The 17,154-nt window shown below is 52.7% G+C and overlaps 8 protein-coding genes across 8 annotated transcripts; 4 read left to right on the top strand and 4 right to left on the bottom strand.

Annotated features, from left to right (window-relative positions):
- Nucleotides 1–277: 277 nt before the first annotated feature.
- NCS54_01291500 (Hypothetical protein) lies at nt 278–3,137 on the top strand (the record flags this gene model as incomplete). The annotated part of the gene is made up of 2 exons (XM_053158137.1): nt 278–1,983; nt 2,405–3,137. 2 exons carry the CDS (start codon nt 278–280, stop codon nt 3,135–3,137), a joined length of 2,439 nt encoding a protein of 812 aa, XP_053014112.1.
- A 718-nt stretch (nt 3,138–3,855) lies between these two features.
- On the top strand, nt 3,856–5,299 carry NCS54_01291400 (Zn(2)-C6 fungal-type domain-containing protein; the record flags this gene model as incomplete). The annotated part of the gene is made up of 3 exons (XM_053158136.1): nt 3,856–4,050; nt 4,098–4,439; nt 4,493–5,299. 3 exons carry the CDS (start codon nt 3,856–3,858, stop codon nt 5,297–5,299), a joined length of 1,344 nt encoding a protein of 447 aa, XP_053014111.1.
- A 214-nt stretch (nt 5,300–5,513) lies between these two features.
- On the bottom strand, nt 5,514–7,346 carry NCS54_01291300 (MFS domain-containing protein; the record flags this gene model as incomplete). The annotated part of the gene is made up of 3 exons (XM_053158135.1): nt 5,514–5,782; nt 5,828–7,162; nt 7,295–7,346. 3 exons carry the CDS (start codon nt 7,344–7,346, stop codon nt 5,514–5,516), a joined length of 1,656 nt encoding a protein of 551 aa, XP_053014110.1.
- A 1,796-nt stretch (nt 7,347–9,142) lies between these two features.
- Nucleotides 9,143–10,189, bottom strand: NCS54_01291200 (Hypothetical protein; the record flags this gene model as incomplete). The annotated part of the gene is made up of 2 exons (XM_053158134.1): nt 9,143–9,422; nt 9,471–10,189. The coding sequence occupies 2 exons, from the start codon at nt 10,187–10,189 to the stop codon at nt 9,143–9,145; spliced, it is 999 nt and encodes a 332-aa protein (XP_053014109.1).
- A 425-nt stretch (nt 10,190–10,614) lies between these two features.
- On the top strand, nt 10,615–11,685 carry NCS54_01291100 (Fe-ADH domain-containing protein; the record flags this gene model as incomplete). Its single annotated transcript, XM_053158133.1, has 1 exon — nt 10,615–11,685. One exon carries the CDS (start codon nt 10,615–10,617, stop codon nt 11,683–11,685), a length of 1,071 nt encoding a protein of 356 aa, XP_053014108.1.
- A 347-nt stretch (nt 11,686–12,032) lies between these two features.
- NCS54_01291000 (Hypothetical protein) lies at nt 12,033–12,941 on the top strand (the record flags this gene model as incomplete). Its single annotated transcript, XM_053158132.1, has 1 exon — nt 12,033–12,941. The coding sequence occupies one exon, from the start codon at nt 12,033–12,035 to the stop codon at nt 12,939–12,941; it is 909 nt and encodes a 302-aa protein (XP_053014107.1).
- Nucleotides 12,942–13,101: 160 nt separating this feature from the next.
- NCS54_01290900 (AP-endonuc-2 domain-containing protein) lies at nt 13,102–14,124 on the bottom strand (the record flags this gene model as incomplete). The annotated part of the gene is made up of 1 exon (XM_053158131.1): nt 13,102–14,124. One exon carries the CDS (start codon nt 14,122–14,124, stop codon nt 13,102–13,104), a length of 1,023 nt encoding a protein of 340 aa, XP_053014106.1.
- Nucleotides 14,125–14,533: 409 nt separating this feature from the next.
- NCS54_01290800 (Zn(2)-C6 fungal-type domain-containing protein) lies at nt 14,534–16,973 on the bottom strand (the record flags this gene model as incomplete). The annotated part of the gene is made up of 2 exons (XM_053158130.1): nt 14,534–14,624; nt 14,674–16,973. 2 exons carry the CDS (start codon nt 16,971–16,973, stop codon nt 14,534–14,536), a joined length of 2,391 nt encoding a protein of 796 aa, XP_053014105.1.
- Between the last annotated feature and the right edge of the window lie 181 nt (nt 16,974–17,154).

Raw genomic sequence — 17,154 nt, 5'->3', positions numbered from 1 at the left:
GGGTCTACTACATAAGGAGGCCTTCAGTGACCTTTCATCTACAACCACTCAACAACCTTCTCCAAAGAAAGCATGGGAACTACCAACTCAAAATTCGCTCTCCTAGGAATCTTGCAAGTTGTCAACTTCAGAGCCTGATAGGATAGAGGTACCCTGGAGTTGAGTTTGGAGGGACGCACGTGACAGCACGTGATGCCCATCGTCCATCCTCCACCTCTCAAAACACCCTGGCAACCTGGATCCTTGCAACACGGCTCAATCCTGTTGTTCAATCAAAATGGCACGACGCAATATCTATCTCGAGTACAAGAAAGATACTAAGTATCTTCTCTACTGGTTGATTAATGTCTCGAATCGGATTATCAAGTCATCCAAAGATGAAACTGTCGCCCAGCCCAATACGACAGGCCAAACAACCGTGGCCGGCCTCATCGTCATGACGAAGCTTATCGCACAACATGGCGGACCAGTCCCCGGTGCCATTTATCGACTGTTTGAGTCAATCATTGCAGCGAGAACCACAATCAACAGCGCTTTTCATCAGCTCGTTGGATCAAATGAGGATGAGGATCTAAAGCGCAGCAACGCGAGTCACAAACACTTTATTGACACGCTCCGGCAAGCGTTTGCCATTCTCGGAGGCGACTCATGGAAACAGAGCCCGAGCCAACAGGTCTCCGAGGAGGGCCAGGATGTGGAACAAGTCATTTTTGAGAATATGTTCAGAAACTTGACCGTTGAGGCCGAGGACGAAGGCTCGAGCGAAGAAGAAGAAGAGGCTCAAACTTCGTCGGCTCCACGGAAGATTTCAAGAAAGCCTGGAAAGGCCAAGAAAGGCAAAAAGGGCAAGAAATCGAAGAAACAGAAGAAGACCAAGAAGACACCTACCGCTGGGGACACTGATAAAGATGAAATTCCCATGGAAAGCGTTAGAATCATCAAGGACGCCGACGGGATCATGACGGACTACCTGATGGCTGTGTACACAGCCGTGAATGAATGGATTGACCTTAGGGCGTACAACCAAGCTCTCTGGAAGGAGGTTGCATACCAAGGTCTCAACGGCGCCGTGGCTGGAGCCGTCGCCAACATGGCCGTCTCGATGGCCAAACAGACAAGTTCGGCCATTTTTGTCGACTTCCCCGGTCACGATTCGTACGAAACGATCATGAAAACGATCACGCGCGGCGACCCGGACAAGGCTCAAGGCAAATTTACCATCGCAAAGTACGCGATTGACCCCCATGGCAGACTACACAACAAGCCCGAAGAGACTGCTGTCGACGTCAAGGAGCAGTTTCTCATCTACGCCTACCAGGATCTTGTGGACTTTGTGGCCGACTTTCAGCTCAACCGAAGCGGAAAGCCCACCAAAGCGATGCAGGCGAAGATTGCGAACTGGGATCCGAACTTCAACCTGCAAAAAGCGACAAAGCAGCAGCGACTTGATTGGCGTCGGTCTTACACCCTCAAGTGGCTATACGACCTTGTCAACGTGTACTCGGCGATTGTGGTGCAGAGAAACACGATGAAGGGCGAAAAACATGTCTATGAGAGGGTCGACTGGTCTGCCACTGGCCCTTGGGCAGTTCACCGCAGATTGTACGGATTGAATGAGTTCGCCGGAGAAATCACCTCTATGGCCATGAAAAAGCCTGGAGCGGACCCGCGAAAGATGATTCAACCCCATCATGTGTTTCAACTGCACTGCATCGTTGATGCTATGACAGTCTCTCGAGGCTGGCAACTCAGTACCTTGCGAGGCCACGTCTTGGAAGCACCAGCTCCTGGATTTCGACCCAGACGGGATGTAGACCTCTTTCTAGACCGCGAGAACAAGAGGTTTGCCAGAGGCTATTGCGCATCGGTGGGCATGGTGAAATCCGCTCTCACAAAGGATGGCGATCACCCGGAACTCAAGAACATCTTTCTACTCCTCCAGATGGAGATGGAGGATTTCGTCAACTGGCCTGGAGAGAGCAAGTACATGTCTGGGTTGACGACAATACCACCATCACGCTTCTCTGACCAACCCCAACGGGCTTTGGGAGTACTCGCCGTTCCTTTGTGGTGTTGGCCTCATGGAAGGTCTTGAACTTGCATACATCATGGGCGTATCGCTTTGGGACAAGATCCCTGAGCCGATGTTGTTGATTCACTTGCACAACATGCTCGTCCAGAAAGGTTACTTGACACGCCCTGTCGGGTTGTTCCAGACACTACACGACTTGATGTCAGAGTCCTTCTTTGTGAGTGGGCGGGCCCCAGCCTCAGATGTCAGTCAAGCGCTTCTCAAAAAGGTCGGCGAAAAGGGCTCTGGGCTTTCGAGAGCTAAGCGGCAAACCACGAAAGAGCAGGGTCTTACCAATGATATGCATAAGCATCTCAGTCCAAGTATGAATAGGTTCTTCCAACAAAAGCCTACCTTGCTGCTCTGTCGAAAGGCGGATTGGAATCCAGACGCGATCCCTGACGAGGAACTTCACTTTGGCAGTGTCATGTTTCTTCGTCGACTTGCTTCTTTGAAAAAGTCTCAACTCAAAGATTCACCCCTCTTTCTCCGAGCCAAGGCAGCTGGAGTGGATGAGAGTGCGATCCTGGAAATGGCCGACAAATTGGCCAATATCAAGAAGTCTGAAACAGCGATCCCGCAATCCCTCATTGACTCAATCGCGACACAAGGGTACCGAAGTATGGCGCCTGGTAGCCTGGACATGGCTACTGGAGCAGCGCGCAAGACGGCGTCCCAAGTCACTGGCCGTGATCTCCTGGAATTCGCCAGAGCCGACATTCTGAGCGATGTTGCCGGGATGAGGCCACTCCTTAGCTTCAATTATCTGTCTTCGATCGTCGTCTTTTTGCGGGTGTTTGCCCAGATCGAGGATCGTCTCAGCAAAGCAAGTAATCGATCGTACATCGACGCGTACGAGAGGCCTGGACCAGCGGATAAGCGAATCACACTCGTACTTCTGGCTTTGGCGGAGCAGGACCAGCAATGCTTGAGGATCATGGGTGAAGCATTCGAGGCCTGCCGTTCGGGTTTCATGGACTATATTTACTGGGACGACCTTGATACGGAGCCTGCACCGAGGGAGAGACCAGGAAATTCGAGTCCAGAAGCATGTGTTGTCATGTAGGGTGAAGAGAGTCGGTTGGGGGTCTCACAAGACCACATCGGATTGCTGCAACAGCCTGGAGTGTGCGAGTACGCGTATACGGGTACTACTGAATGGGGGCTGCAGCAGGGTAAAATAGTTGAAGTTGCGCCATGAGCTTGCGACAATGCGACGTGACTCTTTTGAAGCCGTCTGTTAGAACTGTCATCCGTGTTCCCAGCCCTGTGAAGCTGACGTGGAATAGGCCAACACGAGGCCCTGGCAATCCCGGTTTCGGTCTCGGGCTTTCGGGGTCAAGCAGCGACCCGGCGATGGAGGGAGTTTTGTTCCCGCCACGGCACGGCCCCTTAGTAGAACTGGGTAATTGAGGAACTGTACTAACAGACGCATGAAGATTTGAGCCTAGAGGGGAAGCTTACTATTAGTGTTTGACCAATAATACATGTCTATACCCATCCAACAACCCTGACCTGTCCCCCGGAAGTACCGGGACATTCGCTCGTCATCCTGCTTCCGATCCTCTGTCGAGAAGAATTACCAGTGAAAACTATGGGCAACTCTAAACGACTGTTCACTCCAGGCAATCTGATCTTGAAAAACCATCTGAGGGAATCTCGGTAACAAAACGTGGACTCATACGACGAGTGACGGGGTGGACCTCGCGCCAAGGACCCTGGTCAGGGTAAAGAGGCCTACTTAAGATTCGTCCCCCCCGAACCCGGTCGTATTAACCTGCGGAATGCGAAAGCGATTTCCGAGCCTAAAGCTGACAGTCGCCATACGAAGCCAAGAGGATCTCGCGCCATTCTTGCCCTCACCGTTCAAGGGAGACGACGTCTCTCACATCGCTTGGAGAATGCGACCACCATCCAAGCGGCTCGGCCACAAAAAGTCCCGGACGGGTTGCCTCCGATGCAAGGCACGGCATGTCAAGGTGAATCTCCCCACCGCCAGTCGCTGAATCTCGCTGAGAGAGGCTAGTGTGATGAACAGCGCCCTTGTCGCAACTGCGTCCGGTTCGACGTTGTTTGCAGCTTAACCCAAGGCCCCCAGCAGAGTTCTGCGACCGCAACGTCTCCAAGAGACCAGGCAAGGTCGCCTACATCGCTTGACTCCCCCTCTGTGCTTTCAACCCAACCCGGCCTGTCGACTGCGTCCCCCGGGACCTCTTCCGAAAATGAATCATGCCACCCTTCCCCAACATGGATGCAAAGCTTGCGATTACTCCATCATTATGACACTGTTGTTTGTACAATCCTCACGCAGGAGCCAGCTACCGAGGATGTCTGGAGGAAGGTCGTGCCCGAGATAGCTTTCTCTCATGTATGATGCACTTCCTGGTATGCAGCGTCAGCCATACTAACAAATAATATTAGGACTTTCTCATGAATGGTCTGCTTGGGCTGTCGGCAATGCACTATGCTCAAAGTCATCCAGATCAACGCAGGGAATACACATTAATCTCGTCACATTACCAGAGCCTTGCAGTGCAGAATTTTGCGACCAAGCTCCAAGACATCAACGAGGATAATTTTGAGCCCTACTTCTTCCTCGCCACATTCGTCTTTATTCTCAGCATGTGCTCCATTGCCGACCGTCAGGGCTGCGGACTGCCAGCTCCGAGGGATATTGCGCAGTCATTCATCCTACTCCAAGGAATCAAGAGCATTTGCGAGTTTAAGCCAATAGAGACATGGAGTCGTGACGGGCCACTGGCACCGCTTCTCGAACAGAACACACCATTGCCAGTCAAGCGTACTGGTGCCTTTCAGAACCGCATGGAGAAGCTATACGGCCTTGCCAGGGAACTGAGCCCGACATTCAGCGTCATCAATGTTCAATCTTCCTGTCTGCTAGCCATTGAATCATTAAGGACAACTCACACGGCCTGCACCACCGATACCATGTCAGCCCGTGCCCGCCGCATCTGGCTATGGCCCATGTCCTTGACCCAGGTGTTCATCGAGCTTATCAGCAACAACCACCACGTTGCGCTAATCATCCTAGCTCATTATGCGGCACTAACAAGACCATTTGAGCATCCCCATTGGATGAACCGAGAATGGAGCTCTAATGTCATGGCTTCTGTCGAGTGTGCATTGGATGAAAGATACCATGAGTGGATTGCTTGGCCTAAAAAGGCTCTGATGGAAGAGATTGATGTGGATGAGATGGACCCATAGATGAATGAATAGAAACAATCTATATACCTATTAATTCTTGAAAGAAATATGTCTAACGCCTTCTAAAAGCCCAATCTTTTCCGGGAGGGGAGTAATTCTACAAGATGCAAGGAGATCAGCATTGGGTTTTGATGCTGCTGTGTGTCTCTTCCTGTGTTATTTGATCATGTGTATGACGGATGCGTCATTGAAAAAGAAGAATGCAAGGAGATGATTAGAGGTTGCTGATCTCGTACTTCTTCCTCAGCATCTCGCCGTATCTCAGGATAAGGAATGGAATAGGAATAAGCGCGATAGCAATGAACCCAAGCATGCTGTTTCCCCAGCCAAGCCCCAGGGCGTTGTACATCTTCATTCCGCACAGGGGTAGCGTTGCACCAGCAACCGATCTCATGATGGTGTTGGCGGCAAGTGCTGAGGCGGCGTACATTTCGTATGCGTCGACAAGATAGACGCAGATGGCCATGAAGCAGACGAGGTTGCCTAATCGGTTAGCTGCGGCTCTAACATTAGGAAGAGGGAACTTACCAATGCCGATAATGGCCAGTCCAATAATGGGAGCCATCCAGTGAGTTTTGAAGTCCGCAGTCCAGCCGTAGATAAAAAAGCCGATGGGGAAGATGATGGCGGCTGCTGGAAGCAGCTTCAGTCGAGACTCGGGCTTAAAGTTGTCGACAGCCATTTGCTTCTTGACTTCCTTGTTACTATCAAACGCGAACCAACCCATACCCACGAAGCTACCGATACCAAGACCAAGATAAACCAGGCCAACCGTCTTCGTAGAGAAGCCATACGCTTCCTCAAATACATAAGGCACCGAGGTAAAGAGAAGATAGAGGTATCCGTAAATAATTGCCAGGTACACAGCAAAGATGGTGCAGATGGGGGAAAAGACCAGTAGCTTGGCGGGTCTCACGATGCATCGCTTGAGAAGTTCGTTCTTGGTGAGTCCGGTGTCCAACTTTGAGCGTAGACGATCGTTGCCGGTTTCCTTGCGAAGTCGAATCGTTTTTCGTTCCAAGATGACAGGGGCATAACTCTCCTTCATCGTGACAAACATTCCGATCATGATGGCACCGCTGACCATGGCGATCACCCAAAAGTCCCATCTCCAACCTTTCGCTTCTGTCAAGAAGCCGCCAATGACAGGACCAATAATGGGGCCGATCAGAGGACCAACAGAGAAGACTGCCATGACTCCTGCTCTCTCTTCAGCTGGGAACATGTCGGCGATACTGCCGCCTCCGTTGGTCATGGGCGCAGCTCCAAACGTTCCAGCTAGAAAGCGAAAGACAATGAGGGTATCCAGAGAGGGTGCGACGGCACAGGCAATAGTGAAGGCCAGGAAGAAGACATTGCAGACGTGGTACACAGGCACACGTCCCCACATCTCAGACAACGGAGCCAGAATCATTGGACCAAAGGCGAAGCCCAGCACGTATACCGACATGACGAAGGCTCCTAACTCGGAGTTGGTGCTCTCAAAGTCTCTCATTAGCTCTGGGATACCGGGCGCGAAGATTGACGACGCAAGAGGCTCGATGAGGGTGAGCAAACTGATGAGACCGCAGTTGGTCAACTTTCTCCATTTTGGCCAGTGGTATGGGTTCTCGGGGTCTGTATCGCTGTCCCACCACACAATGTCGGGATCATTTGGTGATGAGTCGTCTCGGCTGTCGGATTGCCTGCTTTCTTTCTCCTGGTTGTCGTTGTCCGAAGGAGAATCTGACTGACAGGCAGCCTGTTGGCTCGTGCCCATCTCCAAATCTTCTTCTCGTCCATTGCGTTGCTTTGAGTCGGTTGAAGTCCGCGAAGCCTTTGTCTCTAGGTTGAGAGTTGCTTCATCGTCGGAGGTTGGTGTAGCTATGGATCTGGTTAGCGATGCCCCTGCAGAGATCGACCGAAGATCTCTCCGTAGCCCTATGGTGGTGTATCCACTGCATTGTCACAATGCATAAACTCAAACAGCCAACAACAACAAAGATGTAAACTTACAGTGGCGTGACAGGTTGCCATCAACCTTGCTCGAGGAACTTGGAGACGCCATTTGGAAACAGTGAAATGATTGTCAAAGAGGCACAGAGCGCTTGGAGTACAAGTCAGGAGACAGCAGCCACGTCCATTAAGAATGCATTTAAACCCCAAATTACCCCTTGACGGCCTTTTGGCAGCCGCCCGAGACTGACTGGGATCATGACAGCGAACCTGACTCCGCGGTCAGTAGGCGAGCTGTGTTAGCCCACATGAGGCCACCAGAGCCTGGGGCAGGGTTGCCACATCGCACGTCGGATTCGCATGTCGTATTTGGCCGACCCCCTGCTCGGGTAGAATTAAGCATATAAAAATAGCCCCCAGTCGACGCTGCTCGTACCCGCTCTGGATTTCTGCACACCGGACATAGAACCTCTGCGTACGCCGTGTGGCGTTGGTCAAAAGCCAAACCTTCTACGTTAATGACTGAATCATACGGATATCAAAAGAGTCTATCCCTGCGATGTCCAATCGACGCTCTGATGCGACGGTGCATTAACCAGAACTCACCTAGAGACAAGACGGGACAAGGCAAAGGCATATGAAGGGTATCTTTCTGAACTCGATTGTGGCTGTCTGTGTTTCTGTTTCTTCAGCCCTATCCGTCTGGCGGCTACACAGAAGAAGAATATATGGACGGCGGAAGTAGGGGAGGCGTTGTTTTGATCAACTTGATTCATGAGGTGGATTTGCTCCACCAGATTTTTGGCCCGATTATTCGCGTGCACGCGGAGAAGACAATCTCCAATCGTGGCTTCGAGGCAGATGAGGGTGCAGCTCTAACGTTCCGATTTCAATCCGGCGTCGTCGGAAGCTTCATCGTTTCCGATAACCTCCCCCCGCCGTATAACTTTGAAGCTGGAACGGGCGAGAACCCTCTTATTCCCAAGACTGGACAGGACTTCTACCAGATTTTTGGCACAGATGGGCGTTAAGTGTGCCATAAATGGCAATTTGGTCTTATCGCGGTGTTAAGAAGACATGGCACCAGGAGATGATCCGTGACAAAGTGGAGGTTAGCAACGCTGTTCCGTTCAAGTTACAGCTCGATCACTTCGTCAAGGGGATCCGAGGCGAGTCGCCAAGCTGTACAGCACATGCTGGTCTTGCTGCGCAGACCGCCTGTCAGGCGGGTTGAAAATAAGAGGCTCATGAGTTGCTTTTATTTAATATTGTACCGCTCAGGCGGCTCCTTGGTAGTCTCCATTGACAACGTTAAAGATGCTCAAGGTCTCTGCAGCTCTATTGGCATCTACATTTGCGAGACTTGCTTGTGCTTTACCTTGACAACTAGTAGACTACAAAATATGACTCTGACCGAATCGAAGATGCTGAGATAAGGGAGCATACCAGAGAGCCGTCTTGGAGTTTCAACAACTGGCAAATTCTTGTTCGGGAATACGCGAGTAATTGCCTTTATACCAAAGGCGGAGGTGCTCAATAATAACCTATCCAAGGCTAGAGACGTTTGAACAGGTTTGGTAATGCTCTTCCCGGTATCGCATCATGGGCGTGGCTGTTTGGAAACCGTCTCGAGGGTCCGGAGATCCAGGAGCTGGGTGGTGCGCATGTTTACCTGCTTAGCGATGCGCCAAGTTATACCACGTCGATGGATATGCCAGCGAATGGTGTTATCTGAAGTAAGCTGCCATTGCTAGCGATTTTCGTCAACATATTAACAGGGTATAGTTTGCTAGAGATAACCCAAAAAATCTGGCACAGAGAATTGAGAACCGATTTCAGATGTTGCAAGACAGAAGCTTGTACTAGAAAGTCGACCATAGCGGATGAACAGCATGAATTGAATTTTCATTAATCAACATCAGGAACCAACACCCCATTAATGATTACCATCCCAGTAGCCCCCTGCTTCTCCATCGCTTCCATCGCCTTCTGATCCCGAAGATCGCTCGCTTCCTTGTCTGTGACGAGTACAAAGTCGTACTTCATTAGCTTGGTAGAAGGATCCACGCCATGCTTCTCCGCTAGCCCTTCCACGTCCGACACATTCTTCAGCTCTACAATGAGCGACTCCTTGACTCCAAAAACGGCGTCAGACCTCTCGTACGGATCTCCTCGGAGATACAGTGCTCTGTGAATTATCAGAAAATGCCAGAAAGCTTAGCTGAAGAGGACCTACGTGATGAGACGATCGTATCCCGGCTTCTCAAAGAGAAAATGGAAATGACTCGGCCGATATGGATGTCGATGCAGCTTCTTCAGCAGCTTCCCAACAGGCCCATCGCTAGGAATAGGATACGGCACCGGCACAATAGCCTTGAAGAAGAACGCGCCGTCCTCATCGCTACGCACCACCGCCCGACCATCCGGCCCATCGTGGTCCGGATACTGAACGTCATAGAAACCCTTCGAGTCCGTCTCCCACACATCAATCTTCACGTTGGGGATCGGATTTCCCTTTGTATCCTTGACCGTGCATACCACGAGCATGGGCTCACCGTCTGGGTCGTGCGAGATGGCCGACCCGTTCTGCAAGTCCTCGGCCTCGTGCGTGTGAAACGGCCCCAGGACGGTGCCTTCAGTGGACGCTTCGGGTTTCGGGTGGTCAATCGAGTCGACCAGCAGAGAGAGCCCGATGATGTCGGATAGAAGGATGAACTCCTGCCGGACGTCGGTGCAGATCTGGCCGACCTGGGTGAGGAACTTGATGGTTGCCTCCCACTCGGAGGTAGTAAGGCGCGTCTCGCGGGCAAAGTCGTGGACGTGGGAGACAAGCTTCTCGAAAAGGAATTTCATGCGAGGGTTGTCGCATCTTGAATTGATGGCGTGGACGTTTTCTGTGATGTTGTCGATTGTGAGGTCCTTGAGCGGGGGGAGGTCTACGGATGAGGGGTCCATTGTGGTGATGTTGCTGGTTGTGGTTGACCGGGCTAGGCTGTATTTTCTTCAAGGTCCATTGGTATGGACCACTAGAAGTATTCAGATTGTCATCAATGGTGTTTTCGAAATCGTATGATTCTCGATGCCCTCGGATCCATCAGACTCGGATCGGATAGTGGCTTGCATCCGAAGCGGCTAAGACATCTGCCGTTTCAACGTGGGGTCGATGTCATGACGATCCGATCCGGCGGGGGGATGGAGAGTTCTACCCCGGCAAATGTCCCGGGAGTTAGCAGACCATCGGAAATGTAGCAGCCGATGGAGTGCTTCAGAGGAACGGCTGAAAGCCATCCCGTAAAAAGCCAAAAGATTTGATCATGACTGCTGGTGGTCCTCGCTGGTGATCCAACGAGATACTGCATCTCTCTACTTCAGCGACTGCAATGGACTTCGAGTACAACGCCAACCCCGGCCGTGTCATCTTCGGCTCAGGCACCATCCACAAGCTCCCCTCGGAGCTCTCCAAGCTCGGCGCATCCCGCCCCCTCCTCCTCTCAACCCCACACCAGACCGCCCAAGCCCAAGATGTCTCGACAATCCTCCAGGGGAAAACCGCCGCGCTCTTCAGCGAAGCCCGCATGCACACCCCCACCGACGTGACACAGCGAGCCTGCGACCTCGCGACCTCGTCCAAAGCCGACGCTCTGGTCAGCATCGGCGGCGGGAGCACCATCGGGCTGGGTAAAGCCATCAGCATCCGAACGGGGCTCCCTCACATCGCTATTCCCACGACCTACGCTGGCAGCGAGGTTACTCCCATTCTGGGAGAGACAGCGGACGGTCGAAAGGAAACTAGATCAGACCCCAAGATTCTTCCTACGGTTGTCATTTACGATGTCGACTTGACGCTGACTTTGCCTGTTGGGCTTACAGCCACGAGCGGCGTCAATGCCATAGCCCATGCAGTCGAAGCACTCTACGCCCGCAACAGCAACCCCATCATCAATCTCTTGGCAGTAGAGGGTGTGAAAGCGCTGGCAAATTCCTTACCAGAGCTGATTCATGACCCGACGTCCAAGTCTGCTCGTTCCTCCGCCCTCTACGGCGCCTGGCTGTGTGGAACATGCCTCGGAAGCGTGGGCATGTCGCTGCACCACAAGCTATGTCACACTCTAGGCGGAAGCTTCGACTTGCCCCATGCAGAGACTCACACCATCGTCCTGCCTCATGCACTGTCCTACAATGCGCCCAAGGTGCCGGAGGCGATGAAGCTTCTCGCGGGGGCGCTGCCGGAGAGTAACGGGGATGCTATCAAAGGGTTGAACGTGTTGCTGGGGAAGATCAAGGTTGAGAGGAGTTTGAAGGCTTTGGGGATGAAAGAGAGTGATGTGGACAAGGCTGCAGATATTGCTATTTCGAAACCGTATTGGAATCCAAGGGAGGTTGAGCGGATGGCTATCAGGGAGGTGATTCGGAGGGCGTGGGCAGGGGAGGATGCAAGGGCTGATTTGTAGACCTTGTCATTGTTGGTTCAATGAAGAATACTAGAATTTCTGGGGTCTTGACTAGAATGCTTGTTTGAAGTTCTGTCCCGTGCGTGATGCGCCGATTCATTTTTAACGGCTAATGAAGGTAACCATGCGTTTGATGAAATATAGTCTTATGAAGTTGGGAGATTCGGGTTACTGCGTGTCTCTCAGTGGATTGGCGGCAATCCCTCCGGGTCTGTCCAACGCATCTTGTGGCGGCAAAGAAATAGTCCGTCTGCTTCAAGCTACGGCTCATCTCATATAACCATGTCTTGCAGGTGACATCCTTGGCCAGACAACACTCATTGCCATCCCACCTCAACAATCTCATCATGGCTCCTGAACAACGCACACTGCACCTCGTCGGCATCGGGGTGGGCCACTCCATCGCCCCTCCCATGCACAACCATATCGCACACTCCCTCGGCCTCCCCTGGACTTTTTACGCCACAGAGTGCATCACCCTCGACGCCCTCATCCAGCTCGCCCGGTCAGACACCACAGCCGGCCTCGTCGTCACAATGCCATACAAGAACACCGTCATCCCCCGCCTTGACGCCCTCGACGAGCTGGCTGCCACCATCGGCGCCTGCAATAACGTCTATCGTGACTGGGAGGAACCGCGGAAGCTGCGTGGCACAAACACCGACTGGCTGGGCATAAAGGGCTGCCTTCTCGAGAAGGGGGACGAGCCGGGGACGCCGGTCGTGAATAAACCGGCGTTGATTGTGGGAGCTGGCGGCGCGAGCCGGGCGGCTGTGTATGCGCTTAGCTCATATTTCAAGTCGTCTGTGATTTACGTACTGAACCGAGATGATCAAGAGGTGGTGGATCTGCTGAGGGATTCGAAGAGGATATCGCCTGCTCCCAAGATCATCCACGTGAAGGCGGGAGAGGCGAAGAACCTCGAGACGCCGCACTATGTTGTTGGCACGGTGCCGGACCTAGAGCCAAAGACACCCGACGAGCTGGCTGTGAAGGCGTCGCTGGAGGAATTTCTGTCGCGCCCCGAAAAGGGCATATTGTTGGACATGTGCTTTAAGCCGAGGCGGACGAGGATGATCAAGCTCGCCGAAGAGAAGGGGTGGCCGGCTGTGGAGGGGACGCATGTCATCGGGTATCAGATTGAAGAGCAGTGGAGGCTGTGGGCTGGGGATGAGAGGGTTGAGAAGCTGGATAAGGATGGGGCGTGGAAGGCGCTTTTGGAAGCGGCGGAGAAGAGTGCGGCAATCAACTTCTAGCTCTCACTAGGCAGTGATATTAAACCAAGATTGACGGTTGATGTGCTTTTTGACAATTTAGTTGAGACGATCTTCTGGCTCAGTTAACCCATTAAGGACCGGGCTTCAACTATAATAAAGAACACATTGTCATTTAGTTGAGACATGTCAGCTTCAATCCCTAGTTCAGGTTCAGACGCTCAGCCAACTTCTTCCACGCTGCAATCCCCCTCTGAGCATGCTGCCTCGGCACATCCTCTCCCTCCTCAGCCATGGTCCTCGAGAAGAGCTCCATCGAGACAAATCCCTTGTATCCCAGCCCCCCAATGAGCACCCGCGCGATATCTTCAACAGGTAAATACGCCCCCCGGTCAGTCTCGTAGATGTACGCTCTGGCGTTCCTCGACCAGTTCATCCTCGGCGGGTTGCCCTCCACATGGAACGGGTGTCCTTTCACAAGTGGGGAGTCCATCTTTTCCGCGTCAACAACCTGGATGTAAAACACCTTTTCGAGATCAACGTCTCGGAGGAGCCTATCCAGAGACTCCTTCAAGTCCGCGTCTGCATTGGGCGTCTTGCCAGTCGGAGACGCCGGATCAGCCCACACCCGACCGGCGATATTGAACGTGTCGAGGCAAAGACCAAAGTTTGGCCTATCGACTTGTTTGACCACCTCCCATGACTTCTCCCACGTGTCGATATGCGTGCTCCAGCAAAGACTCTCGTAGGCAAAGCGAATGGGTGGATCCTCTTTCAGCCCCATGTCTGCGAGCTCTAGCATGTCTGCTACAATGACGTCCATGTCCCCCGTCAACTTGTCGGCAGGTAGGAAATTGGCCGGGATCTGGATGGTGTTTGTCCCAAGGAGCGCGGCGATCTTAAACCACAGCTTGGCTTTCTCGATGAGCCGGGCGTGCTGCTCACGATCGACCAGACCCTCGTAGAAGAGAAAGGGCTGGAGGCCGATGACTTGGAGGTTGAGGCCGTCTACGACCTTGCGCATGTGTAAAGCTGCAGCAAGGAGATGATCGATGGTTGGGGCTTTGATGTTGCTGAGCTGCTTAGCCTGATACTCTAGGTCCTCGTAGAAGATCTCGATTCCTTCAAAGCCAGCCTCGGCTGCTTGCTGGGCTTTTTTTGTGAAGTCGTGGAGCCATGCTCGGCCGAGGGAGGCGGAGAGAAGAGCGGGACGGAAGACAGCCATAGCTGTGTTGGATTCTGGGAAATCGTGTTCAAACAAATGGAACTCTCAAATCAATGATTAGATGATGCGGTTCAATCCTTAACGCCGTCGAGGACGATATTGTAAAAGCCATGGTGCGTGCGTTGACTTGCCGACCATTAATGGCTGGCGGCAGAATCCTGTTCCGGGAAAATTGGGGCTCTGCCTGATATCAGAGTATTTCTAGCGGGTAGACAGTAGATGTAGCCTTAATCATGTGTTGAACGGTCATTTTATTGCGTTCCGTTGACCGCATTTTTTCCATGGGATTCTCCATCGCCGTTGCACCAACGACGACAGATCTATGTATATTTCCCTGGTACTAAGAGATCGGGACAGACGCCCGCTTCTTAACGCACAATGCACTCCATCCCGAGGCCCAATTCTATGATCAAGGTTCTGTATCAAAAATACTCCCTAAATCTGACGGTGGATCCCCTAGAATCCCAAGATGCTGCATGAACTCGGGAGGGTTGGCGAGCCTAAGGAGTCAGTTGGCCATCGAGGAGGGTATCGAAAGGAGAAACTCACCAATCAGCCGAGTCTAATGTGGCAAGACTATCAAACAGGCCGTCACCATCCAGGTCTTCTAAAGAGCCTGCTAACGGTTCGAGGTTTATGCCTGGATTGAAGCTGGCAGGTGTCGTGCGATCTTCTGCTCCTTGTAATGGGTTTGGCTGGCGTGACGGTAGTTGAACGGGTGGCTGAGGATTTGGATCATCCAAGAGCATGTCAGCAGCTTTCTCGATCAAGGGTGTTTTAGAAGGTATGGCATCCGCTATTGCAATGTTTCTATGTAAAGCTGGAGGTTGGGGTGAATCGAAGGAATGGTTTTCTCGTGTATTGATGGAGTTGTGAGGGTCTGAATCGCTGTTGGGGTCGAGACTTGTGTTAGATTTGGCGTCCCTCCATGTAGCTAGCCATCTGGACAATGAATCTGCTAGGCACTGGACCTCATGGTCAGCTCCATTGTTGATGTGTCGCTCGAGTGACTCTCCCAGTAATGCGACAAAGACCTCTACTGTTGGGGGAATTGAGCACCGTCCCATTACTTGGGTGCGCTCTTCCAAAAGGTTGACGAGACACCTCATGTTCTTCCAGCAACTAGTAAGATGGTCTGGACCTGTCCCCGAGGTGGCCACCCGCTCGGACGCTGAGGCTTCAAAAACAGCAACAGTGGCAACCAGGAGACTCAAGGCTTGCGGTGGCATGTTAACCCCTGTAGGCAAGTCATGCAGGCTCTCCAGTTTCCGTCGCAACTTTTCAAGCGTTTCATGCCGTCTCTCGCCTGAAATATCCCTTTTGCGGCCATGAATGGCGTCGTTGAGAAGGACCATGACTTCCAGGAGAGAATTAAATGTGCTGACGACATGTCCAGGGGTATGCGGGAGGGGCCCAGTCTGGACGGACGACCTATTACACACGAGTTGAACTTTGGGTTGCCAGGGTTCCCACTCTTCGAGGCCGTCGATTTGTAGCATACCGATGGATGTGATGTCCGAGGGCCGAAAATGAGGTTTGGTGTTCAGGCGGGCACTGATGAGGGCCTCTAAGGTGAAGCAGCCCAGCATTGTGCGCTTGACTCCGTCCTCACAGACAGAGGGCGTCGTTGAGCTGTGCGGAATAAGGCCAATCGAGACAGCAGTATACACAGCACGGCCAATGTCATCCCATGCTCCAGCCCACAGCCCCATGTCAATCTTGAGGAGACATCGCAGCAACAAGGCTCGTAGATGACCAAGGTCGTAACAACTTGGATTATCGAACAATTTGCCTTGCATCAAAGTTTCAAACTGAGCGACGGGATCTTGGTATTCTAATGGCTTCGGCGAGTTCGGGATCATGATGGCCTGGTGTGAAGTGTAGAATAGGACAGCGTGTAGAAACGCCGAGTCTCCTTGGGAGACGGAGTCCAGGCCGGCAGTGGCGTTGGCAAGGGTGTAAGCCGCACGTAAAAGTTCGTGCTTCTGGGAGATGGGAAACCAGCAGTGCGTGGTTGCAAAGTATAGATCTAGGAGATACGGCCAGTGGCTCGGCAACTGGGATACAGGAGGCGGATCGGAGGGAACTGAAAGACTCGGGTCCAGGAGCAAACTGATTGACCCCCCTGGTGATGAGTCTCTGGCCTCTGTGCTGAAAGCTGGATTGGATACGACCCTCGGAGTGCCTGAGCTGAGAGCGACTGTAGCCATTGGAGTCGTGTCGGTGTTTATCGGACTCAGGAGAGCTCCCTGGTTGGAGTCAACGAAAGGCTTGCCACGTCCCCCTCTTTGGGACAAGGCCAGCGCCTCAGCCAATTTGACGTCAAAGTGCTTCGTCGAGTCTGTGCCATCGTCGTCGCCATCGGGTGCTTTCAGCAACTGCTCAACTAGCTTCACAGCCGGGCCCTTCCGCCAAGCTTCCAGTAATATTTCGGGGGCCCTTTCACTGGAGACGTGCGCCTCCAGAGCTTTGGGCCGGAATGTAGCAGTCTCGTCGTTGCCCTGCAAGAGGCCGCATATCCAGCTCTCGCTCTCCTCAACCGTACTGAAGATCAACCCTAGCAGAATCTCAAGCGCTCTGACATATCCCGTCCGCAGCCCTCGTTTCTTGGATGGTCCTCCGTAGCTGCAGGCCCTGGACCCGGCAACGCACGACATGCATGCTGGACGCTGGCCGTCGCAGCGGTCCTTTCGTCTCCTGCACTCATTGCAGGCCCTGGTGATGCGGTGACGCACTTTGCCGTAAGATCCTTCGTCTGAGTCTTCGGCTTCAGTCCTGCTTCTTTTTGAGCGTCGCGGTGCGGAACGGTCGTCTGGTGTGTCCGGGCGGTTTCCTGCGCGGCGGTCCATGACTATGTTGGAGGTAGGTAACCCATTGGCAACCTGGTAGGTATTTCTCATACAACAATCGCAGTCAACCTTGGACTTTACCATCCTAGACCGGCCTGATGTCTCAGACGAGGTTTCGCTGCCCGCGAGTCAGTCCGGGAAAGACCTTTGCCGCCTCATGCTGATTGGCCAAGACGACTAA

Source organism: Fusarium falciforme, chromosome 10 (assembly GCF_026873545.1).
Source record: "Fusarium falciforme chromosome 10, complete sequence".
NCBI lineage: Eukaryota > Fungi > Ascomycota > Sordariomycetes > Hypocreales > Nectriaceae > Fusarium > Fusarium falciforme.
This window is presented reverse-complemented; position numbering and strand designations above follow the sequence as displayed.